This window comes from Taudactylus pleione, unplaced genomic scaffold (assembly GCF_031769625.1).
Source record: "Taudactylus pleione unplaced genomic scaffold, aTauple2 ptg000114l, whole genome shotgun sequence".
Classification (NCBI taxonomy): Eukaryota; Metazoa; Chordata; class Amphibia; order Anura; family Myobatrachidae; genus Taudactylus; species Taudactylus pleione.
The window spans coordinates 6717322-6744059 of NW_028284516.1; the positions used below are offsets into that span (position 1 = coordinate 6717322).

Sequence of the window (26738 nt, forward strand, 5' to 3'; positions counted from 1 at the left end):
AGAGAGATGATGGTTTACCTTGTTTTCAGGTCTGAGCTAATGAGACAAATCCTAACCTTTCATCTCTACTTCATAGTGCAAATGAGACTCGGTGCAGCACATTTAGAAGATACTGAGTGTAAACCTTTCCTTCTAAAACCCCCACTGAATTTTTCATTATGCTGCCATACTTGAATTATTGTACAGTATATACCTACATATGCTAGGGATAAAGTCCAGGGTTTCATTTGATCCATTCTTGTCAGAACTTGGTGGCCAATAAATTGTGTATAATGAGCTTTCTTTCCCTATAACAGAAAATAGGTAGAGAATGATGATGCTTTTTTTATATGTTAATAAAAGTATCTAATAAGCAGTGAAATAAATAATAAGTAATATGCATGATACAGGAAACCCAATATTGTAAAATAGAAATGACTATAAATGGATCTATTCAGTTTAGTTCTTGGCTGCCAGACTATTAAGTAATAGTTTGTGTTGTGTGTTCTGACGCTCATGTGCATGCTAACACTCGTAGTTCTACAAGCCACAGCATACAAGAACAATCATGCTCTGTCTCTGCATGATGGCACTTGTAGTGCCACCAAGTGTTTGCACTATATTTGGACACTATTACTCTGGTAGCCAACAGCCAGGGTGAGCACCCTCTTCATGTGGTGGCTGGTTATATTTTCAGTTACATAGGAAAGGTGATGGGTTATGATGTTACACTGTGGATGTACCAAGGATGTAGGAATCTATAAGTGTTTTCTCTGCATAACGATTAAACTATAGATTTGTACCATTTAAACCTTACAGTCTGATCAATCAATCCAATTATGTTTGAATAGAATTGCTAAAAATGGGTGTGTTAAACTGAGTGAAACTTGGCACAATACCATTAAAGGTAGATTGACAAATTTTTGTCACTGAAGGGGAGTTGGAGACAAGGGAGTGCAGCACTGGTGACATGGATAGTTTTAGGGAAAAAAAAGAAGGTGGAGGGCCCTGCCTGTAAGAGCTTACATACTAAGAGGAAGGGGTGAACAGTTACTGAGATGGATATGTAGTAGAAGGATTGTGGATAATGGTATCTAGTTATCAGGAGATCAGGTTTCCTTTAATTTAAAATTACATTTTAAGAGCACCTTTAAAGCTGCTGAGACTATTTGAGAGTATGACTGCACAAGGGAGTGAGTTCCAGAGGATGGGGGCACCATGAGTGGAAGTGACCAGGGTGGAGTAGAGGTGCTGGTCAGAGGCGGATAGGAGAGGGCAGGCGAAAGTGTGGAGAGAGATGAGGTTACAAAATTAAGGGGAGAAGTGGTTTAATGATTTGTATTTGAGGGTGATAGCTTGTACTGAATATTGAGTGGGAAAGGGAGCCAGTGAAATAGGTTATAGAGGGGGAAGGAAGATGCCAAAGAAAATGAGATGAGCAGCAGTGTTGAGAATAGATTTAAGAGGGGAAAGGCACAAGAGAGATAGAGAGAGAGAGACCAGAGAGGAGGAGGTTACAGTAGTCCAAGTGGGAAATGGTGAGTGCATGAATAAGAGTTTTGATTGGATTGGGGTTTGGGGACAGAAGTGAGGGTGATGTTATCAACATAGGGAGGCCTATTCATCATTGGGGCCGAATGGCCTCCAATGATGAAGTATGAAACTCTCTGCGAGTGATACTTAAGTATCCAACCCGCAAGCGGGTTCAACATGACACGAAAAGCAGCTGTCCCCGTGGTTAGTATCGCAGCTACAGAAGTAGCTGTGTTACTTACCTCCTCCCCGTTGTCCCAGCTACGCTTGCGTTTCCTGTGGTCACGCATGCGCACAGCCACCGGGGAGGTAGTGAGGAGGCAGTAGAGGGATCCGCTTGGATCCCTCTTTGGATCCCAGGAACTCCTTCCCATAGGCATGAGCGGGGATCTGAGAACAAGCGCCGTCTGAAGATGGCGCTTGTTCTCGGGCGCAAACTCCGAAAACTTTCAGTTTTCAGAGTTTGTTGAATATTGGACCCCTGATGATGAAAGGGCCGGTAAATAAGATATGCGGAAACTAGTGTTTCCGTATGGTTACCGGGCCGTTTTGTGTTGAAGAATAGGCCCCTGAGAGAGAGAGAAAGGGCGAAATGGAGGGACCCTGAACGGGGTAAAACAATTAGTTTGGTCTTGGCCATGTTAAGCTACAGGAAGTGCTGGGACATCTAGGAGAAGATGTCAGATGAGCAGTTTGAGACTAGAGATGTGTGAGAGAATGGAGGGAGAGAGATCAGGGGAAGATAGGTATATGTGGGTGCCACCAGCATATAGTTGGCATTGAAGGCCAAAGGAGCTGATGAGGTTTTCAAGGGAAGAGGTATAGAGGGAGAAGAAAAGAGGGCCAAGAACAGACAGTGTCAGCAGCAGACAGATCAAGGAGAATGAAGAGAGACAAGTGAGCCTTGGATTAGGCCCTGAAAGGGTCATTGGTGACTGTGGTGAGGAGAGTTTCAGTGGAATGGAGGGGACGCAAGCCCCTCTCTTTCTCTTGCTTTCTCTACTTCTCTCCCTTCTCTGAGGGTGCTATTGGCTGTCAGTTTGAGTAACCCCTTCATTCCACCCAACCAATTCCGTACCTGTGCAGACTTGTGCTTCTCTGGTTCTTCCTTCTCCCTGGTAGATATCTAGGGAAAACATGTTGTCATTAAGTGCTTTGTAATTTACTTATTTTGGCTTCATTTATCATTATTTTCACATTTTAATAATTGTGAGCTCAGCATATCATTCATGTTTACAATGCTGTGACTGGACATTTGGCTGCCAGTTAAGCAGCTTAATCTTATTTGACCCTCTTAAAAGACATGCCAGAACATTTACAGCGAATTGGTTATTATGGGCCTGATTCATCACTGATTGCAACTGCAACAGCGTATGCAGATCGGTCGATGGTGCGTACTGTACATGCGTATGCATCGCAGTGCGCGTGCGTGAGTTAGCATTGCAATCACGCTGCGATCACTCACGCAGAAAGAAAGCCATCGCAGAGTGAGTGACGGGAGGTCAGCGTTTGGGGGTGGTGACGTGGGAGTGGTTGGAGAAAAACAGGCGTGTCTGTCCATTTGAACACCGTTGCATGGGCTTGCATAAATTAGCTACTGCGACGGCATACACAGCTTGAGTACTCTCTGCGTACATCGACGTTAGCAATTTCTGAGCAAGGTCAGACTTGCTGTAATTCTGCGTGAGGGGCAAATGTTACTCGGATGTTCCTGATGTATACACAGAACTGCAAGGTATTAAGGATGTGAGATAGCGGTAGTGAGCATCTCTATGCTGGCTGTGCGCCGACTTTGCGATTACATTCATTAGCATATTTTCGCAGCAGACCTCCGTGCAGAATCGCAGCGGTGACCGCAATAGCGATCCGTAGTGAATCAGGTTCTATGTCCAGTGTCTAATGAGTATGCTATTCTTATGGACCTTTAATACATTACAATAAATACACAATACTGTACATACCTTCATTGTCAAAATAAGCAGAAGGACTTAAGCTTGTGCACTACAAAAAAAAACAAAAGTACAATTACAGGTGTAAACATGAAATAGACAATAATTTTCTTTTTATAACATAAAACAATTGTGGCATCACTGTGAATCACACATGAAATAGTATGTATTGGTAATGCATTAGCTCTAAGGGACCTATTTATTAATCAATTCTGCCCTTAAAATATGCAGGATCTGCTGTTTCCGCATTTTGTAAAGGAAGAATTAAGTGTCGCTGGAATGTGACAATACATTTAGCCAGCCCCTGCAGCAGCCGCCCCATAGTTTTCCATGGGGATGGCATTTCTTTGTGGATCTTGCCTGCGTGGTTTAAAGCCATCTTTAGATGACGTTAGCCCATTGACTACAATGGGGCAACTTTGCCATAGAGGAATCTTGCCATCCTGGTGGGCTGCAGGAGGTCTCGCTGTGCATTGCAGATTTTTCGGCATTGCGCATACTCAGCTGGAAAGCCGCGCATGTGCAGTAGTTGCGGAGTGTCCATAGGTAGAAGTAAAGTGATCATACATGCAATCACGTTACCTCTTCCTGATCGTCAAGACGGGTTATTATTAGAGCCCATGTCTCAGTGATTTAACTTGATTAGTTCCTTTCATCCATCTGGGGATGTCATTGCCTCTGGGTTATGTATAGTGAGCTGTGGAGTCGGGCACTAACTAATGAAGAATGGCTCCCACCCCCTATATAACCCCTTCTCTTCCACTAGAACCTCAGTCTTGTGTTTAGTGCCTTGGAGTAAGGCACTAGCTAGGTCCTAGATATTTTAGTTTAATTTCTTTATTTTCCTTTTTGGTTTGGGTGCTTAGTCCCTGGCAACAGACGACAAGCACTAGCAGAGTGGGAGTTAGGTAGAAATAGAGGGTTTGTGTGAACCCTGTATCCCACTCTAAAAACGGCCTCTGGGAGAGTCACTAAACTACATTGGGCTCTATTTATTAACATTATTTTTACTAAAATAAAGTGAAAAAGGGTGTTTTCACACCCTTTTCACAATATTTTAGTATCACCTATAGTTATTACAGGGCAATTGGAGTAAAATTCGTAAAATTCTACTCCAACCCCTAAGTATCACTTATTTTTAGTAAAGCAGATCACATTTCCCATAATTGTAATGGGAAATGTAATCCGACCAAAGTTACTAAAAATAAATGTGAAAAAAATATCGGGGAAAGCCCTGTGATAATAACGCCACCTGGAGGTGGCGTTATCCAGGGTCTCCCCCGGATACCGGACTCCTGCCCTGCTCTAACGGGGAGAGCAGAGCCGGGAGTCGGTCCCTGTAATCAGCTGTGTGGTCTAAACAGACCGCAAGCTGATTACTGTAATAAAAAGAAAAAAAAAATAGTAAAAACAAAAATTACTTACCTGACTCCAGGGACCGGTGATCGGGCCTCCGGTGATGACTCCCCTCCGGTCAGCTGGTCTCCCACAGTGCACTGCTGCCCGGTCATCAGGTGATCGGGTCCCAGTGCAGTATGGGAGATCACCTGACCGGAGGAATGGAGAACATCACCGGAGGCCTGGAGCATGCAGGTAAGTGTAAGTAAGGGAGAGGGGGGTCGCGGGGGGGAGGGGGGGTCGTGGGGGGTCCGCGATCGTGGGGGGCGGAGGGGGGGCAGCGGCGACCGTTTTTTTTTTGCGAAAATACCGTGATAAGGCTCCGAAGGGGATTCGCAGGGACAGAGCTTTATCGCAAGCTCTGTCCCTGCAAGGGATTTGTAGTAAATCCCTGTGATATTGCCTGAATTCGCAATGCGAATTCACTCGGTAATATCACACTACAATCTGCATTCAATATGCGGACTGTAGTAAATAGAGCCCATAGTCCCTGGGACTCTCTCCATACCAGACACACATCTGAGGGGGCCGCTGGCAAAAAGGTAAGCTTGATACATATTCTCATGTAAAGACCTTGCTGCTGTATTACTGCTTCCAGGGACGCCGCTTTAGCATACAGCCGGGCATGTTACTACTCACGTTGCAGCACGGCACCGGACCCCGAGGGCCACTGGACCGAGAGAGATTACAGAACAAGAGCATGCTGCTGGCTTTTTGGGAGATGGTGGCTCGTTGGCCACGCTTCCATAACACGGCGCCGCTGCGCCGCCTATGGCGTCATCACTAAGAGCCACTGTACAGAAGTGCTGTGGATTTCGGGAGAGAGACGCCGGTGACTAGGGAATGCCTATGATGACGACAGGTATCCTGATTGAAGGAAGCAGGACGCTGATGGCGTGCCGGTCACACCCCCATGCAAGTTGAATGACAGCAGGTTCACAGGTATTCATAGTCCATGCTCCAAACACTATTTTGGCGGGTGTTTGAGCACTGCTGGATTCCCATATCTGAGACTCACTGCAAATTACAGGGGGATGACTGTCTCTTATCAGATAAGCAGTTAAACTAGGATTATTACTTTTGGTAGTTAACCTGGTGATGTGTGGTGGTCTTATAAAATTGTTATGTGTATATAAGCAACTTTACTGCGCTATTTCTTTACGAATTTAGGCAGCAACATGCATTGTTTTGTACTGAAGATTCTTTGTTTGCCTTTGGTTTTTGTGCAAGTGAATGTGGAATGTCCGGTTTAATTTTTTTGCATTTAAGCAGATAGCTGATTTAGGCCCTGATTCAGAGCTGGACGCTATGACAGAGCACTCGCTCTGAATCCGGGCATCTTTTTTTTTTTATGGAGCGGCCTCCCGGCCGCTCGCATTGCTTTGGGTTGCCACCCACAGCTAATGCGAGCGGCCAGGATGATGGTCGCAATGGTCAAGACCATCGCGACCATCGGGCTTGCGTCGAGACCCTTATGGTAGGGTCTCGTGGCCGCAAGCCCCAGAGAGCTTTCGGCTCAAACAGAGCCGAAAGCTCTCCCACTAACATCACTTGTGATGTCAGTGGGGCTGCCCCCTAACGGTAGGCGTTCTCATGGGAACGCCTCCGTCTGGGCAGCCACCCCCCCCGGCCCGCCCACCAAAGGGGGCGTGCTGTCACTCAACATCGACAGCACACCCCCTTTGGTGCGAGACCCGGAGCGACGGATTGCCCGTCGCTATCCGGGTCTCGCGCATGCGCATGACGGGTCTGAATCAGGCCCTTAGAGTCTTATTAAGCCTCCTTACTTTTGCTGTCATTTCGGAAGCAGTGCTTGTTATTCTGGGTAAAGAAAAAACAAACAAAAAAAACCTTCTTTGTTTTTTTCTATTCAAACAGTGCTACACTTTTCCAGAGGAATTTAGGTAGCTATCTGTATGGATTAAAGTTGTCTTCCTCTCTCAGTATGGAGAAGCCAGACAAGTGTTCCAAAAAACAGGTATTAGTCACTTTGTATATTTGTACAAAATGTGATAAAAAGTTGCCAAAAAGTTGTACAAACCCAGGGTCGCTCTGTGCTGGTTGTTTACAGGGAAATTCATTACCGGGAAGTTCGGCTGAACAGTCGGTGATGCCTGATTGGGCCAGGTCTATGGCTAAGGCCAAAGGTGAATTACGTCACTCTCAGGCAAATTATATGTTACCCTGTACTCAAACTCCTAGTTTGTCTGAGCCCTCAGTAGAGCCCAGATGGGGCCAGGGTATGGATGGGTGTCTCGCTGAAATGGCAACGTCCATAAATAAAATGGTAATGTTTTGCAGGGGCCACAACCCCTAAGCGACGTTCAGGCCAGTCCTCAGTGAAATTTCCTGAAGATGAGGCTTCAGCCACCTCTTCCTAGGAAGAAGGGCAATTGGATTATGACTGGGAAGACACCTCAAACAGGGAGGGTGACTCCATTCTTATTCAGGGGTTTCTATGCTGGTAAACTTTGCATCTACTGGAAACAGCTAGTCCAGAGACTAGTTCAGTCTCTTTCTTTAAACATAAGAAGAAACATGTATCTGTTTTCCTGAATTTTCACATTTTGGAGAAATATTAAAAGAAGCCTGGTTAAAACCTGATTCCAAATTGCATATTCCGAAAAAATGTAAGTATCTTTATCTTTTTTTGGAAGAGGATACCGAGCATTGGGAAATTCCACCCGTGGTGGATGCTCCAAATGCTAGGTTGATCAGGAATACTGTTATTCCAACAACACAGTCTGTAACACCTATGGATAGGAAGAATGAGGCTGTACTTAAGTCTATGTTCACTTTACCAGGAGACTCCCTGCGGCCTGTTTTGGCCAGCTCCTGGGTGATAAAGACTATCAATTCCTGGATGGCCCAGATGATTGGTGGGTTTCAATCAGATGACTTGTCTGAAGCTAGTTCTTTAGCTGATCAAATTTCGGAGGCTCTGGCCTATATACAGGTAAGTGATGTTTTTAATAAACACTATTCAGATACAGTCTCATACTTCTGCTTTGGCAATTTCTGCCAGGCATTCTATATGGCTTAAATCATGGAAGGCAAACATAGAGTCCAAGCATGCTTTAGAGGCACTGCCTTTTAAGGAGGTTCTCTGTTTGGACCAGAATTATTATTATTTCTCAGGTCATGGGAGGCAAAAGTCCTTACCTTCCTGTATCAACACCAAAACCAAAATCCCCTAGGTTTCTTTCCTTTTGGACCCAAGGCAGGGGAAGCTTTCAGGCCTTCCGGGGTATGCCTAGGGGTCCCTGTAGAGGTACCTTCAGGGGGCGTGGTGTCCCCGGCATCCATAGTCCTGCTGCTAAGTCTGCTGGTCAATTCATATGACTGTCATGGAACTGGGACCCAACCTGTGGTGGGAGGCCGCTTACTCAGATTCTGAAAAAACTTGGAATCAATCCAACTTGGATTTTTGGATAAGTGGACTGGTAACCAGGGGTTACATTTTAAATTTGGAGGGCTCTGTTCCAGGAAGATTCTTTTCCACTCCTCTCCATGTGGATAGTTGCAGAGATGCGGCTCTCATACAGGCAATTTCTGTGCTTTCCGATTCCGGAGTAATTATTCCGGTTCCGGTACTACAGCAAGGTCTGGGGTTTTACTCCAGTCTTTTCTTGGTAGACAAACCAGATGGGTCGTTTCCTCCCATTTTCAACCTCAGGGTGTTAAATCCTCATCTCCACTTCAAAAAATTCAAGATGGAGTTCGTAAGGTCAGTCATTTGTTCCATGGAGGAGGGAGAATTTCTGGCCTCCATAGATATCAAGGATGCCTACCTCCATATTCCTATATGGAGGGGTCATCAACATCTGCGGTTTGCAGTGGGGCACAGGCACTTTCAATTCCAGGCCCTGCCATTCGGTTTGTCCACTGCTCCCAGAGTCTTTACAAAGGTTATTGCACAGATGATCTCCCTATTCAGGAGTGGGGGGATAAATGTGTTGCCTTATCTGGACAGTTTGCAGCTAAGGGCACCTTCAATAGTCCTATTGCAACAACATCTTCAGATTACCATAGGCATGCTCCAGAGATTCCGCTGATCATTAAATTTCCCAAATCAAATTTAATTCCATCTCAGAGGATGGTATTTTTGGCCCTTCTCTTCGACACCCTGTGTCACAGAGTGTTTCTTCCGCAAGCAAAAAATCAGGATCTTCAATTCAGAATAAGGATCAATTTACAGATGCCTCATATCTCAGTCCTCGGGGCTATGCAGTTACTGGGAAAAATGGTGGCTTCATTTAAAGCCGTTCCTTTTGCCAGATTCCATGCCCGACCACTGCAAAATTAATTGCTTCATTGATGGGTAAAGTCAGACCCTCGATTAAACAGGCATATGTTCAGATTATCTCTGCAGACCCATCAGTTACTCATATGGTGACTGCAGGATGCAAATCTGAATAGGGGTTGCAAGTTGTCAGTAATAAATTGGATCATTGTCACCAGAGATGCCAGCCTAATAGGCTGGGGGGCGGTGGATCTAGACATGCGCCTATACAAGATCTTTTGTCTGTCAAGGAAGCTTCTCTTTCCTTCAATATACTGGAATGAAGGGTGATTCAGTATGCACTGATTCAGGCTCCATCCCAACTGAGGAGCCTACCAGTGCGAATCCAATTGGACAATGCCACGTTAGTTGCTTATCTAAACAAGCAGGGTGGCACACGCAGCTGGCGAGCAGTGAGGGAGGTTTTTCACATCCTTCATTGGGTTCCAGCTATTTCTGCAATGTACATCCCAGGGGTGGACAACTGGGAGGTAGACTTCTAGTTACCATAGTGTGCATCCAGGGGAATGGGAATTACACCAGGAAGTGTTTGTGGAAATAGTTTCCAAATATGGGTCTTCAGACATAGATTTAATGGCTTCCTGTCTCAACAGAAAACTTCCAAGGTATGGAACTCGGTCCTGGTGGATGCCATGACAGCACCTTGGGTGTTCCCACTGAAATACATCTTTCCTCCTCTGGTAAATGTTACAAAGAGTACTTCAGCGGGTTCGATCAGTGACACGGCAGGTCATTCTGGTGGCTCCAAACTGGCCACGCCGTCATTTGTACGAAATTCTTAAGAACATGTTGGCAGACGTTCCATATCGTCTGTCCCTGCGTCCAGATCTGTTACTGCAGGGTCCATGCCATCACCCCGATTTGCCTTGCTTGGCTTTGACTACATGGTTCTTGTATCCAACATCTTGAGGGCCAAAGAGTTTTCAGAATCTGTTGTAAAAACCATGATACAGGCTTGCAAGCCAGTCACTTCCCAGATTTGTCATCGGGTATGGAAAATATATATTTCTTGGTGTGAACTACACAGGTTTAAACCTGAAGGGTTCCTAGTGTCTCATCTTTTGTCCTTTCTGCAGGATGGTTTGGTTAAGGGTCTTAGATTGTCCTCTCTTAAGGGACAAACTTTGGCCCTGTCGATCCTGTTTCAAAGGAAATTGGCCATCATTCCTGAAGTTCAGACCTTCTTGCAGGAGGTTCTTCGCTTACAGCCTCCTTATGTCCTACCAGTTCCTCCTTGGGTCTTGAATTTAGTTTTGGTGGCACTTCAAAAGGCACCCATTGAGCCATTGGAATCTGTAGAATTGCGATATCTCACTTTGAAGGTTGTTTTTCTTTTGGCTATTGCCTCGGCCAGAAGAGTATCAGATTTAGCGACTCTTTCTTGTAAATCAATGCTTCTCATTTTTCATGAGAATAGGGTAGTGTTACAAACAAAACCTTCCTTTCTTCCGAAAGTTGTAGCGGCTTTCCACATTAACCAGGATATCGTCCTTCCAGGCTTCAGTGACTACTGAAGCTTCTTCTTTAGCACTGTTGGATGTGGTACGAGCGTTACACATTTAATTGGAGAGCACTGCGTCTTTGAAGCATACAGATTCTTTGTTGGTGTTGATTGATGCTCCAAAAAGAGGCTGACCAGCTTCAAAAGGATCCATCGCTAGATGGGTCACTTCTGCCATCCGGCAGGCATATTTGTCTTCAAATGTGATGGTTCCAGCTTCAATTTGGGCCCACTCGACTCGCGCTGTCAGGGCTTCTTGGGCTGTGCGGCATGGTGCCCGGGTAAAGCAGCTGTGCAGAGCAGCTACCTGGTCATCCACACACACTTTTACAAAATTGACTGCTTCCATACATTTGGAGCGAGGGACGTTAGTGTTGGATGAAAAATTCTTTGAGTGGCCGGTTCCGACACTCTCCCCCTCCCCCCTAAATTGGCTTGCTTTGGTAGATCCCAGAGGTAACCCCAGAGACCCTCAGATGGATGAAAAAGTAAATACGATTTTTACTCATGTAAAATCTCTTCCTTGGAGCCCATCTGGGGGATGCAGGGATCCCTCCCTTGTTTGGTTTCATACTAGTTACCTGTTGGGTTTCTGGCTTTCTCAGTTTTTCCGAGGGTCTTTCTCTGGCTTTGTTAAACATAGACTGAGGTTCTAGTGGAAGGGGAGGGGTTTTATAGTAGTGGTGGTAGCCAGTCTTAATTAGTTAGTGCCCGACTCCACAGCTCACTATACATAACCCAGACGGTGAGTAAAAATCTTATTTTTGTCGGAAAAAGAATCCAGCCAACTGTGCATGTGTAACCTGAGTTCAAGCATGTGCACTGTCACAGGGCACAAGTGTAGAGGCAGTAGAGGAATTTGATTGGATCCCTCTTTGCAACCCCGGACGTCTTTCCCATAGGAAAGAGCTGGACTTGGAGAATCAAGCAAATATGAAGTTCAGAGTTTTCAGAGTTTGCTGACTACTAGAAGTAGTACTTGATGTGGCATGGTGCAATGTTGAATTGCTTCGGTGGCTTTGTATCCACTGCTGCTGCTTGCAGCGAGTTAAGTATCTAAGTAGAATAATGAATGGACTCCTAAATATAAGTTTACAGCTATGCAGTAACCAGATCCCAGCAGACTGTGAATATTATCAGAGTAATACAGACACATACATTTTATTTAATCATTTGTCTACTCAGCGGAGGATAAAACACTACACCTTAGCTTCTACAGTTAAGATAATTTTCCATAAAAAACTTCACATTCATCCTGAAGGTTACGCCAATAAAAGGAAGCCAGACGAAGGACTAGTATATATCTATCGTGACTGTGTATAAAACAGTAATATTTTAGGTGCTATACATTCTGTATTTTATAATGTACATATTTTCATCTATGCATATGATGCTGTGCTGCATATATATGAAGGGGCATTATATTGGTTTATCAATATGTTTAATAAGTAAGACTCAATGTATTACTCTATATTTGATTATTAGGCAAATGTGTAGTATCTATTTAAAATCAGAACCCTGAGGGACTAACCTTAGCCTCACAAATGCATCCTCACACTATAGGAGAGAAGAGAATGTTACCATTATATATATCATATATGATACTGTGATAGTGTAAAGGGACTTAGGGCCTGATTCAGACCCGCTCACGAGCGCTATGCGCTCGCAAGCGGGTCGCTGGTGGCCCAGTGCGCATGCGCACGACGGAGCTGGCTCCAGCGTGCGCATGCGCGAGACTCGGATAGCGACGGGCAAACCGTCGCTCCGGATCTCGTACCAAAGGGGGCGTGTTGTCGATGTTGAGTGACAGCACGCCCCCTTTGGTGGGCAGGCCGGGGGAGTGGCTGCCCAAACGTAGGCGTTCCCATGTGAATGCCTCCATTTGGGGGCGGCCCCACTGACATCACGAGTGATGTCAGTGGGAGAGATTTCGGCTCTGTGAGAGCTGAAATCTCTCTGGGGCTTGCGGAAATGAGACCGTACCACAAGGGTCTCGTCGCAAGCCCGATGGTCTTGACCATCGCGATCATCTTCCTGGCCGTTCGCTATAGCTGTGGGTGGTCACCCACAGCTATGCGAGCGGCCAGGAGGCCGCTCTAAAAAACAAGAAGGCCGGCCCTGATTCAGAGCGAGCGAACTGTCAGAGCCTCCGGGTCTGAATCAGGGCCTTATTTCCATCTATTCTGTAAGAAGGTATCTTCATGTTCTGTGATATAAGAAATTAAATGTTATTTGGTAAATTGAGGTAATGAATGTTTGTTAGTGCATCCTAGTGCTACATTATAAAACTTCCCAGTTGTGTGGTTATATTACTTACCTGACATCCTTCAGCTGAACTAGTATGACTCTGTGAGGAGAGAAAAAATAACAGGATAATACACAGTAACAAAATAGAAATAATAGTAGATATATAACAATGACAAAAATTACGTGGGTTTTACCCAAGCATAGCCATATATGATCACTGTATTTGCCCTAAGGTTAAGAAAGGGCTACATATATTTATGCATACTGTATATTAGGTAGAGATGAGCGGTTCGGATTCTGTGGAATCCGAACCGCTCCGAACATTGGGGATCCGAGTCCACCCGAACCCTGTTCAGGTGTTCACCGCCTGACTCGGATCCCCGTTCGGGGCCGAACGGCGGCCGCCTGATGTCGGATTCTCACTAGAGAATCCGACATCAGGTCTCCTCGCGTGTAGGGCAGAGCGCAGTGATAGCGCTCTGCCCTACACAGACACAGACACACAGCCGCCAGCGGCAGCTGTGTGTTTGTTACAGCAGCCAATGAGAGTCACACAGACTCTCATTGGCTGCTGCACGGAGGGAGTCGGCTGGAGCTCACACATGAGCTCCGTCTTCCGGCTCCCTCCTCAGCGTGTGACAGAGCGGACGGCGCGGGAGCGGGGAATCAGGTAAGTTTTATTTTTTTTATTTTTTTACTTGTCAAAGGTCCGGGGGCGCTACTGGGGGGGGTCTGCACTACTGGGGGGGTCTGCTACTGGGGGGGGCTATACTACTGGGGGGGCCATACTACAGAGGGGCCTGCTACTGGGGGGGCTATACTACTGGGGGGGGGTCTGCACTACTGGGGGGGGTCTGCTACTGGGGGGGGCAATACTACTGGGGGGGGCCATACTACAGAGGGGCCTGCTACTGGGGGGGCTATACTACTGGGGGGGGTCTGCTACTGGGGGGGCCATACTACTGGGGGGGATCTGCACTATTGGGGGGCCATACTACAGAGGGGCCTGCTACTGGGAGGGGCTATACTACTGGGGGGGTCTGCACTACTGGGGGGTTCTGCTACTGGGCGGGGCTATACTACTGGGGGGGCCATACTACAGAGGGGCCTGCTACTGGGGGGGGCTATACTACTGGGGGGGGGTCTGCTACTGGGGGGGCCATACTACTGAGGGGCCTGCTACTGGGGGGGGCCATACTACTGGGGGGGCTTACTACTACTGGGGGGGGGCTGCTACTGGGGCAGCCTACTACAGGGGGGGCCATACTACAGGGGGGCCCATACTACAGGGGGGGCTACTACTGGGGCAGCCTACTACTGGGGGGGCCTGCTACTGGGGCAGCCTACTACTGGGGGAGCCATACTACTGGGGGGGCATACTACTGGGTGGCATGCTAATGGGGGGCATACTACTGGGGGGGCCTGCTAATGGGGGGCATACTACTGGGGGGGGCCTGCTAATGGGGGGCATACTACTGGGGGGCATTCTACTGGGGGCACTGCATAGTGGACCCTACTACTAAGGGGACTGCATAGGGGGCACCACTGCTGGGGGACATTGTGTAAGGGACACCGCTACTGTGGGCATTGTGTAAAAGGGTCACTACTGTGGGCATTGTGTAAAAGGGGCACTACTGTGTGTCGTAACATAAATAAGAGACACTACTTTATGGTGTAATGTGAATCAGGCCCTATGTGCGGTGTAATGCTAATAAGATTGTGCACTGTGACTCCTAGGGCCGTAGCCCACTTTGTAAACAAGTACTGTGACTCTGCTGGCCGTACCCCACTGGGTGGGTGCACTACTTTTCATTTCTGCCACTGCTGTGTGGCAATGTGTCATAGATGTGCTTTATACTATGGTGTCTGTGTCGTTGTGCCGCTGCTTTGTCGCTTAGTAACCAGTCAGCTCACTGCAACCTTTGGCCAATAATGTTGAAAACAATATTATAAGCTGTGATATGGTCTAAATTGACTGGAAATTAATGTTATTGAGGTTAATAATACTCTAGGAAGAAAAAAAAGACCAATTTATGTGATTTTAGCTTTTTTTGTCAATTTTTGTAAAAAAATCCAAATCCAAATCCAAAGCCAGTCACCGCAGTTTGGCAAATCCAAATCCAAAGCCGGACGACGAATTAGAACCAAATCCAAATCCAAATCCGGCAAAAATGGTCCGGCGCACATCCCTAATATTAGGGATGTGCAGGCTCGGTTCTACTCGGTTCCGTTCGGTTTTTTTTACCGAATCTTATTGGCTATCCAAAACTCGTGACAGCTGAAACCCAATAAGATTCGGGAAAAAAACCCGAACGGAACCGAGTAGAACCGAGCCTGCACATCCCTACTGTATATACAGCTAACATATAATTGACTGAATTTCTTTATAGGTTTAATTACAGAGGTATAGGAAGAGGCTTAGGAGCTCATTCAGACCCTCTAGCTAGATGCGAACGCTCGCTTGCTGCGAATGCAAATTCAGCGCACACCCAGCAAGGCAGGCGATCGCACGGCAAGGCATTAGCACGCCAACTATGTCTTGGCGTGCGATCACTATGTGTATGCAGACGCACACCAGCCCTTCATAAGACGCCCACTTGCACACGTCATCTCCAGGAAGTGCTTGAAACCATTGCTACATTGAGCACCATCGGATGCGATTGCAGCGCTTAAGATAGACCATTCCCTGCCACCAGCACTGCAATCACTTCAGTGTGTATTTCAACCAGGTGACGTGTACAATGACGCTGCCTGTTATTTATGCACGCCTCTGTAACTGCGTTGAGACACTCAGGCACGCCTGCGTTCGCACCTCCACTCCTCTGTTTCTAGTGGCCTGCCCCTGTCACCACCCGCAAACGGCCTCTCCTGTCACTCATTCAGCTGGGCTGTCTATGCTGGGCGAGCATACGCTTCCCGATCTCTCGGTGTGGTTCGTGCACGTGCAATGCGATGTATAGGCATACACAGATCGCAACTATCGGTCAGCTACGAGCGTTCGCATCCTAGCGAGAGGGTCTGAATGAGCTCCATAGTCCCTGCCAAAGGCTCCATTGACTTCCACTACAGAACCCTTTTACTGAACCCTACATACTGTAGCTCCCTCATTCAGCTTTGCAGTCATTGGTGCTTTTTTTTCTATTTTTTGGGGTAGGGGTAAAGTTCTATTTACAAACAACATGGTCAGGGTTAAGGTTTTATTAGCTGTGACTATTATTTACAAACCAAAAGAACACATACTGTAAGACTACAAGGGGATTGAACAGGAACATATGGCAGTCGGAATCCGGAAAAGGTTCATGCACTAGAAGCAGTGGTAGGGCATCCTAATGCAATGACCCAAAATTGAACCCCAACCTTATTTAAGACTGTTATTAGTCAGACTGAAAACACAGAATCTTATACATTTTGTACGTACACATTCTTTGTCCGGTCTTTTCACATCTGGTCTGGGTGAGCTTGGTGTGGGGATGTGGGGATCATTGAGTCTTGTCTGTAAGAAAAAGCAGAGATACTGTATAACCTATACTTTCAACATGTACTCCCGCCTACCGAGTGTCATGCTCCGGATCCTAAAAACCACATACTTACCTCTCCGGTGTCTGTCCAGGCTCGCTCTGAGGTCCGCTCGTGCTGTGTATCACTCCCAGATAGCACAAAGGTTAGCTCATGCTGCACATCGCTGGTGCTGCGGTCTGTGGCCCTGATTCAGAGCCGGACGCTCTGACAGAGCTCTGAATCAGGGCCGTCCTTCTTGATTTTTAAAGCGGCCTCCTGGATGCTCGTATAGCTGTGGGTGACCACCCACAGCTATAGCGAGCGGCCAGGAAGATGGTTGCGATAGTCAAGACCATCGGGCTTGCGACGAGACCCTTGTGGTAGGGTCTCGTTGCCGCAAGCCCTGGAGTGCTTTCGGCTCAAACAGTGGGGCCGGCCCCAGACGGTAGGCGTTTCCATGGGAACGCCTCCATCTGGGCAGCCACCCCCCTGGCACAGCAAGCCCCCTTTGGTACGAGACCCGGAGCGACGGTTTTCCCATCGCTATCCGGGTCGTGCGCATGCACACTGGGCCACCATCGACCCACTTGCGAGCACTCAGCGCTCGCGAGTGGGTCTGAATCAAGCCCTGTATGTGCTGCTCCTGCCCCATCAGCTCAAAGGGGGCGTGCTGTCGATGGTGAGTGACAACACGCCCCCTTTGGTGGGCGTGCCGGGGCCATGGCTGCCAGACGGAGGGTCCGGCCCCACTGACATCACTAGTGATGTCAGTGGGAGTGATTTTGGCTCTGATAGAGCCAAAATCACTCCAGGGCTTGCAGTCACCGAGACCCTACCGCAGGGTCTCGTCGCAAGCCCGATGGTCGCGATGGTCTTGACCATCGCGACCATCATCATGGACGCTCGCATAAGCGTCCAAAAGGCCGGACGGAAAAAAAAAACCATGCCCTGATTCAGAGCGGGCGCTCGTTCAGAGCGTCCGGCTCTGAATCAGGCCCTCAGTTACAATATTGTCCAAAGTAGTTTTTATCGAAAAAATCAAGATAAGGGTACACAGATGTCAATACATAAAAGTATATGTAGAAGGTGGTTACTTACTATCTTAATTTGTAGAATCCCTTCAAGTATTGAAATATCATCATAAATATTGATCACTGGTTCAAGTTCCAGCAAACATTCTAGTGAGAGGGGCAATAAAAGATGGTTAAAGATGTTTGTAAAATACAGGATATGTATAATTACATGAATTAATCACACTTTCTTAATAACATGGTGTAAAAAGAAAAAAAATCAGATAACTGCTGTGTTCAGTGTTCAGTCTAGTGCAGTAAGATTTCTTAAGACAAATGACCGAGGGCATATTTATTTCAGAACAGGAGTGTGACCATGCCTCCCAAACTTAATAGGTGTAAGTGTGTCTGATATGTATGTGATGTAAACCAAGCACATACTGCATGCTACTGGTGCAGACCTGCATGCATCTTGTGATTTTTGCAGCTTTGCAGAAGCACACAATTGCGTTCTTTTAGTGAATAACTTATTTATGATTTTGTAGACAAATCTGTTCAAATGTAATCTGCAATAAGTATCCGATGACTAAGGAGACGCATCAAAAGCGTTTAACAGTCATTAAAGGGCAAATTACCTTTACTTATCTTTGTAGTAAACCAATATTTATAAAAATTCAGCCTATCACTTCACTAGAAACCAGTGACAGCATTGCAGCATGCAGCGGATTAGCTGGTCATTGGGTGCTGGGTAATTGACAGGCTGCACCCTATGCTGCCCTCTAGAGTATGTAGATGACAGGTGCATTTTAGCCTTATTCTCACATAAAAGGAGGCAGACGTTTCTCTGCTCACTTACTTAGAAAAGCTGGTCTATCATTGGGGTCACTGGCCCACCCGCTTTGCATTAATGACATAAACAGGTCCCGGTGGGGAATGTCAGTGGGCAGGCTTTCTTCACTAGTGTCAGGTCTGCTCCCATTCACCACACTGAACATGATCTGCATTGGGTTTGTGGCTCCTGATAAAATAATCATTAGGAAAAAATGTTAATGCTGTAGCTTGAATACACCAATCGGCCTTTTGATTCTTCCTTGATTCAATGCTTTTTTTTTTTGTCCTACACCATCTCTTATTACTTTACAACTTTAATAGAATGTATAGTATAACAATTTTTCATAAGCCTTTGGCCCATGAGCCACTGGGCTGTTGTTGTATAAGGTGTAGCGACAATGAGGCCTAGAAGTGAGGGGAGGCCCAGAGATGAACGTATCTTGAAATGCTAGGCACCAGAAGCTGTTGCAGTGATGAAGCTACAGCCAGACTAACACTACCAGAGGGGAGCCGGATAACATAACTGTACCTCCAAACACTGCTCAATATTGCTGGGGGCCGGCAGGAACAGTAAGTTCACCGGGGATCAGCTAATCACAGCCGTGGGACAGAGCAATCACAAGCCTCCAAGGTGTATCTGCGTGCCCACCAGACTACTGTGTCAACTAGCCAATGGGAGCTAGTTGACACAGGAGTCTTGGTTCCCATTCACTTTCAGTGACCTATATTTGAAGGCCCCATAGCAAAACTTTGAAAGGGCCCCTATTTACCACCCAATGGTGAAAAATGTATATAACATATATAACTTTGACAAGGAAGATGGGCCCCCTAAGCTATGAGCCCCATAGAAGCTGCCCCACTTAAACCTATGGCAGTTACGCCCATACCTTGGAGAGAGATAAAGAGAACGGAGATAAAGTACCAACAAAGCAGCTCTGAACTGTCATTTGTCAAACACAGCCTGTATAGACAGGAGCTGATTGGTTGGTACTATATCTCTGCCCACTTGATCTCTCTCCAAGGCTTAGTACATAGACCCCTGTCACTCTTTTAGCTGTCACTCTGTTAGTTGTCTTTATAGCTCACTGTTTGCTTTTTCCCCCAGTACTGTCTGTTTTAAACTTTCTATACTGTATTGAGTGGGTGTATTTTTCTATTGTTCCCTGTATGGCCCTACAGACACTCAGTGGCCTCATATATTTAAAATATAATATTATTAAAAAAAATACTTCTTGCTAGTTAAACAAATGTAATAATCGAAATCCCCATTCTCTGTTTCCAAACTGCTGCCACAATCCCCAGGACCATGGTCTTGGAAATCAAACTAACAATTTCTAGAATTAAATATTAATTTTCAATAATATTTTTATACAGCTTAAAGACGATATCCACCTACAGCTAAATTACACTATAACCACCCTTTTCCCCCAATGGACCCTGCCATTTATGTAAGCTTTCCGATCAAATATACTAGTATCTAATATACTGTAATAATAAAACTACAATTGTTATTTGTAAAAGATATATAGACCTGCACAATAGATACCTTCATAGGGCTGCTTTCTTGATAGAACCTCCCACATAATAATGGCAAAACTAGAATATAAAACAAATATTTTGCATCAAATACATACAACAGCACAACATCTAAATGTGTCACTGCAGTAAAATAATGGAAGTATTCTGAGGATAACCCCACATCAAACACAGGCTGGGTGGAACGCAACTGGCTGATGTATGGAATAAGCATTTCCAAATGCCTAATTCTTTGCAGACAATGGGCTTTATTCAGAGATGTACGCTAATGCATTTGTGGCTGCGAAATAGAACGCAGCTGCTGTGTAATAATATGCTACTGCTGTAGCAGGTTAGAAATGTATTGAGATCCAAGCAGGGGCGTGCAAATACACAGCTGCCACTGCAGATCATTAAATAGTAGCTGTATGGACATGCAGAATGGCCGTCTCAGCTGGGTGGTTAGAACCACTTTATCTGCTTACGGGATCGCATAAGTAGGCTACAACATGCCCCGAAAATGGCCGGGACACACCTGTGTTTTTTTCTGCCACTCCCCGTTACCACCCAAAATGGTCCCTGACTGTCAGTCACTTAATGAGGAAATCCTCTATGCAAGCACCATCGCATAAGTACCTTGGCATGTGCGCAGTGCGACCGTGACTCATGTACAGATTACACTTAATCGCTCAACTGTGTAAATATCGGTATAGTGTACATCCCCAAATCAGGCCCAATTTGTTCCTGAACCTCCCACGTCATTTAATATTGCAGTAACCTATGGTGCGATGCAGTCACATAAAGTCTGGATATCAGTTATATAGGCTATTTGCTGTACTGGATGGAGCCCAGGGCCCACTTGCAGCTCAGATTGCAGTAACCCATTTAATATTACATTGAGGGCCTCCTTCCCTGAGTCTCAAGGCTATTCTTCTTGGTGGATGTCCTTCCCTGCAACCAGGGCTGGCAACAGAAATCTCGGGGCCCGGTACACTGATGTTTTCTCACCACCACCCCCGATCCCGTACATCCCTCCCCTGCATGTGTGATATGTGAAGCATAAGAATGTTACCTGAAAGATATGCCAGCCTATAAATAAAGTAAAAATAGATTATGACTTATCACACTGTCTCTCTGTCACTGACGCTGCAGGCTGTAGTTCTTGTCTGACGTCTTTTGCAAGGTCTTCTTGGTGACAGTGATGTAGCTGCCTTAGGGGTAGGAGGGATGGTGTCTGCAGCCAGCCATCCTCAGTACTCATCACCTTCCTCAAATTCAGCCTCTCATCACCATCCTTAGCCCAGAAGCCCCCATCACCTTTCTCCATCCCCAACCCCATCACCTTCCTCTGCCCCTTCACCTTCCTCCGGCCCTAGCCTCATCACCTTTCTCCATCCCCAGCCCCCATCACCTTCCTCTGCCCCAGCCCGTGTCACCTTCTACCCCCAGCCCCCATCACCTTTGTCTGCTCCTTCACCTTCCTCCATCCCCAGCCCTCAGCTCCTGGCTCTGCCCCGAGCCGTTGTCAACTTTTACCCCCAGCCCAGCCCCCATCATCTTCCTCTGCCCCAGCTCATGTCACCTTCTGCCCCCAGCACCCCATCACCTTCCTCTGCCCCATCATCTTCCTATATCCCCAGCCCCCATCACCTTCCTCTGTCCCCAGCCCCCATCACCTTCCTCTGCCCCAGCCAGGGGCAGAACTATGGGAGACAATGGAGGCGCCTGCCGCCGGGCTCCAGCTCTGAAGGGGCACCTCCTCCATTGTCCACAACATATTCACCCCACTTAGGGCTGTAACTATGTACGTGGAGTGTACCGTCATGGCCGCCCAATACATGGCACCCCTTCCCGGCACCTGAGAAGCCACCATACACTAGTGGAGAGCTCCATGTCAGACCATCAGCTGCCATCTCCGTCTATCTATAGCCTGTCTGCATGTGAAATGCTACATTACAGTGTCAGCGGCTGTTACGGGGGGAGCACCAAATTATAACTTGCCTCCGGGCGTCTGGGATGAATTTACGCCACTGGCCCCAGCCCCTATCAGCTTCCTATGCCCCCTCCACCTATCAAATTGCCCTGCCCCAACCCCGATTCCTCTACATCTACGGAAGGGGATCAAACTGTTACTGATTCCCTCTACCTCCCCTATACACCGCAGCGGCGCAGCAGGCCTGACGTGCCACGCCGTGACCTATGATGTCATGCCGCAGCGTTGCTAACTTAAAGGTCAGGCCCGGGCTGCAGCTGAGTCACCTGGAAGAGCCCAGTGCTGCCCGGCCCAGACTTGTGGCGGTTATGGGTCCCGGCGGCTATGGCCCGCCGGCTGTAACAGAGTCCGCAGTCCCATTTTGTGCCCGTCCGGGCCTTGCCTGCACCCAGCCATTCATGTGCTGCGCTGTGAATCAGCAATTTGTTCCACCCTTCGTCCCTCCCTTTCTACTCCAACCCCTAAGTATCACTTATTTTTAGTAAGCAGATCGCATTTCCCAAAATTGTAATGGGAAATGTGATCTGCCTGGTAGTTACTAAAAAAAATTGTGAAAAAAATACCTAGGGAGGCCCTGTGATAATAACGCCACCTGGAGGTGGCGTTATCCAGGGTCTCCCCCGGTACCGGACACCTGCTCTGCTCTAAAAGGCAGAGCAGAGCCGGGAGCTGGCCCCAGTGATCAGCTGTATGGTCTAAACAGACTGCAAGCTGATCACTGCAAAAAAAATAAAAAATAAAGTATTTTAAAAAAAAATTAACTTACTTGTCTCCAGGGACCTGTGATCCGGGCTCCGGTGAAGTCTCCCCTCCGGTCAGCTGGTCTCCCATGCTGCACTGCAGCCCGGTCATCAGGTGATCGGGTCCCTGTGCAGTATGGAATATCACCTGACTGGAGGACATGGAAGACATCACCGGAGGCCAGGATCATGCAGGTAAGTGTAATTAACGTAGGGTGGGGCTTAGCACCGGGGGCGGGGCTTAGCGATGGTAGCAGCGGCGGCCTGTCGGCGCATGTGCGGGGCACTTGTCACAGTATTTTTCCCGAAAATACCGTCACTAGTGTGCGGAGGGAATTCTGAGGGACAGAGCTTTCTTGCAAGCTCAGTCCCTGCAAGGGATTTGTAGTAAATCCCTGTGATATTGCCTGAATTCAGTCGGTAATATCACACTATAATCTGCATTACAAATGCGGATTATAGTAAATAGAGCCCTAAGCGGTAATCGTCATCTACAGTAAATGCATTCAGCCCCCATCGCCAGGTAGACAGATGCCTCTGAGTAAAGGTAGGGAGAGCATTTGTAGAAATTCAGTGGAATTCAGTAGAATGTTGCTATCCAGTTGTTGGGGACCTACAAGCCCATGCATGCTTGGTACGCTGGGGCTTGTAGTTCGACAACTGTTGGAGCATGCTAGACCATTTAGATGATGTGTTTCTGGTCTATCTGTAAGTGATGCTGTGTCTGTGGATTGGGTGAGGACAGCGAGGGGTGGGCTCATTTATCACATTATCTATGTCTGCTTTTAGAATATGTAACTTGCTGAAAATAGAGTGGGGAGCATACAGTAATGCCGGGTACACACTAGACAATATGTCGTCCGATCCGGCCATATCGGACGTCATATCAGGCACATAATTTAGTGTGTAAATGCTATGTTGCTGACGATGCGCGCTCCCTCGTTATCGGTAGTGAGGGCAATGCTGCCGAACAGCATGGTCCCCACCGTCACTTCATCACTGCTGGCATCGGCAAGTGTGTATTCACTTGCAGATGCTGGCACCCTGCCGGGTCCCGTCAATTACGAGGTCGGTACACACGAGAATGTTATGAATGTTATGAAACACATTTAAGTAACAGCTTCTTATACGTATATAACTAATCTTTTGCACTCCCAGAATAAACTTCCATAGTTTACATATTTTTAATTAGATTTCTTCTGTAATGGAATACCACATGACAAGTACTGTACGCCTTTGTTACAAACATACCTGTACATATCGTGTTTAACACTTCCTCTACTGTTTTTGATGCTCGGTTCATATACCTCGGGGGGCATGTAAATAATAGTTCCCCCTGGTGTGTTCTGATCACTGACAGATTGTGACAACATACGCCATTTTGAAAGGCCAAAATCAGCGATCTGAAATGTAAAAAAATGCATCTAAATTTCTATTACCACATCCTCGTTATATTGTACAGGGTTATTGATAAAACAAATGGTCCTATATTGTAAGGCTTAGAGCCAAGGGTGTATCTATAATGGGTCCAGGGGGGACCACACCAAACACCCTGCACCCATATTTTTTAATAATTAGCCCTGTGAAGCCTCGCGACGGCTGTAGCACTGCACAAAACACCTGGAAAATGGCAGCTGCAGCCATTTTCTTTGCGTTTTACGTATGCGCAGTAGAGAAAAAGCTGGGAAAATGGCGAGCGCTCTATTTCCCCATTGACTTGTGCATGCGCAGTAGAATCTGGGCAGAGAGTCTACTGCTGCGGTCAGTGTGCAGCTGGCCGCCGGGGAAAGAGGAAAGGGCCCCGGACAGGGAATGCACACAGGCCCCCTCCTCTCATAATACACCTCTACTTAGAGTATCCCTGTCTTTTCATTTTTATTTTTCTGTACAACTGACATATTGCCTGCTTAAACACACGGATATGCAGCAGCTTTTGCAAGTTGCCAATTAGTAAATTTACCCCTAAGAGGGAAGTGTTAGGGGTATATTTATCAAAGTTTGTTTTTACAGTAAATTTGATGTTCGATTTAGCTCACCTCAAATCGAATCAAATCGAATGTACAAATCCCTCATCAAATCCCACATTTACTAAGATTCGATTTTAGAAGCCTTTTCTAAATCGAATTCGATTTGGTTCGATTTTGAACAGTGATTTGATGTTCAATTTTGCATGCACATGTACAAATCGAACACCAAATCCCACTCAAAATTGACCTTCAAATCCCCAAATGAATAGACCTGCTTCATGCTTACAATTTTAGCATGAGCAGGTCTGATTGACACAGATGCATGCATACATCAGTGAGATTCATTCAGGCATCTGTCTGTAAAAAGCTTGTTAAGTGTTAATTTTTTTTTTGTTAAATGACATGGGGTCCCCCCCAAAAAGCACAACCAGCCCCGGACTTTGCATAGTCAGTCCTGGTTGTGTAAATACAGGGGAAACATTGCATAAGGTTCCCCTGTACTTAGCGCAACCAGCACCAGGCTATGATCCGGTCCTGGTTCTGAAATTACAGGGGAAAAAAGCGTAGGGTTCCCCTGTAATTTTCACAACCAGAACCGCACCCTTTCTAGCGGGTTTCCCAGCCGTAACATTACTCCTGACCGCTAGTCAGCCCAGGCCGGGGATCCCTGGGGAGTTGGGGACCCCCAGAATAAAGGGGTCCCCCTCTCCAGGGCATCCCAGGCCTAGGCTGATAGCCCGGGGCTATTCCCGGCACCCCTGGGCGGTGGGTGCCGGGTTGATAGTGTAAAAGTGTAGTGTAAAAAGAGAAGTGCAAACATTGTCTTTATGAGCAGAACTGCAGATCCCAGCAAGCCTCCCCCGCATGTTGGTACCACAGGTTGATAGCCCGTGGGCGGTGGGTGCCTGGTTGATAGTGTAAAAGAGTAGTGTAAAAAGAGATGCGAGGCATTAAGGGCCCGCAGGTACCTGTAGTTCACCTGTAAAGAAATGTTAAAAGAAAGAAAACACACACACACCGTAACAGTATAAATTTAATACACACATACATGCTCACACATACTCTCCTGCATTACCTGGACTGGTGCCCTTCTCCCTGTAGTCATCCTTGGTCTTCACAAAATAACAAAATGAAAAAAACGACCCATGAACTCAAGTACCATCCTCGAAGGATGGTACCTCCCGAATGAGGGGCTCAGATGCAGCATTACTCTTTGAAGTGCCGTGTCTGAGTGTTCATTGGCTGAGAGAGGTCAGCCTCCGCCTCTCTCAGCCAATGATTGGATCCCACCATTGAAGTCAATGGTTAGAACCGCAGGCTAATCTTTAGTAACCCAGCGGCTCTCATCATTGACTTCAATAGGGGACTGACCTCTCTCAGCCAATGAACGCTCAGAGAAGGCACTACAAATGGAAATACTGCATCTGAGCCTGTCATTCAGGAGGTACCATCCTTCAAAGATGGTACCTAGTTCGTGGGTCATTTTTTCTTTCGTTTTTTTTATTTTACGAATAGCAAGGATGTCTACAGGGAGAAGAGGACCTGTCCAGGTAATGTAGGTGAGTATGTGTCTTCAGAAGATTTGATGCATGTCCCCTTAAGGGTCCTATTTATCAATATTGTTCTAATTTTAAATACCCCAAAACCTATTGTTTATTATCACTGCTATCGATGGTGATTTAACAAAAGGGTTTGAGTCAATTTATCGTTGCCCTCAAGTTGGGACAGCTGCTCCTGGTGCCAGCAAGTGGGTTCCCCCTCCGACGTGGCGACATCTTCCCAGTGACATCTTTAGAAAGATAGTGCTGTACAGTGAAAGCAAAGCCTATGGCACAGTGCCAGAGTATCTGCTATCTTGTGTGCATGTGCCATCTTGCTGAACATCACTGGGTAGATGGCGCCGTGTATGAGGGTAAACCCACTTGCTGGAGAGGTAGAATGCAGATGGGTGGGGACATGTTGCTCAGGGGAGAGAGTCTCACTACACACGGCCCCCTCAGACATTAATATGTACCTGTGATGAACTTTGAATTTTTGTACTGTGCTATATAGCACAATGTACCCCATACATTGTATGCATATTGCAGTGTGCTGAAGTCTAAATGCGACTCGTTTCAGTTATCATGTCCTTGCTGAATTTTGACTATTTGAGAATGCTCCTTTATATTTTGGTCACAAGTGTAGATACGATCAAAATACATATACGCTTCTGCAGTGTCATACTTGCGTGTGCCCATTTTTGTATCTTAGTGTGAATAGATAACAAAAAATTGC

At 46.6% G+C, this 26738-nt stretch overlaps 1 protein-coding gene across 2 annotated transcripts in view; it reads right to left on the minus strand.

Annotated features, from left to right (window-relative positions):
- Nucleotides 1-26738, minus strand: part of RIPK2 (receptor interacting serine/threonine kinase 2) — a 56307-nt gene that overhangs the window by 8673 nt on the left and 20896 nt on the right. For both annotated transcript variants that reach the window (XM_088471521.1, XM_088471522.1), the window contains exons 4-12: nt 23749-23900; nt 19796-19845; nt 18275-18436; nt 17507-17586; nt 16329-16403; nt 12981-13010; nt 3474-3513; nt 2591-2638; nt 198-287 (exon numbers count right to left, since the gene is read on the minus strand). In XM_088471521.1, the coding sequence (XP_088327647.1) occupies nt 198-287; nt 2591-2638; nt 3474-3513; nt 12981-13010; nt 16329-16403; nt 17507-17586; nt 18275-18436; nt 19796-19845; nt 23749-23900 (727 nt within the window). The remainder of the gene's footprint in view (nt 1-197; nt 288-2590; nt 2639-3473; nt 3514-12980; nt 13011-16328; nt 16404-17506; nt 17587-18274; nt 18437-19795; nt 19846-23748; nt 23901-26738) is intronic.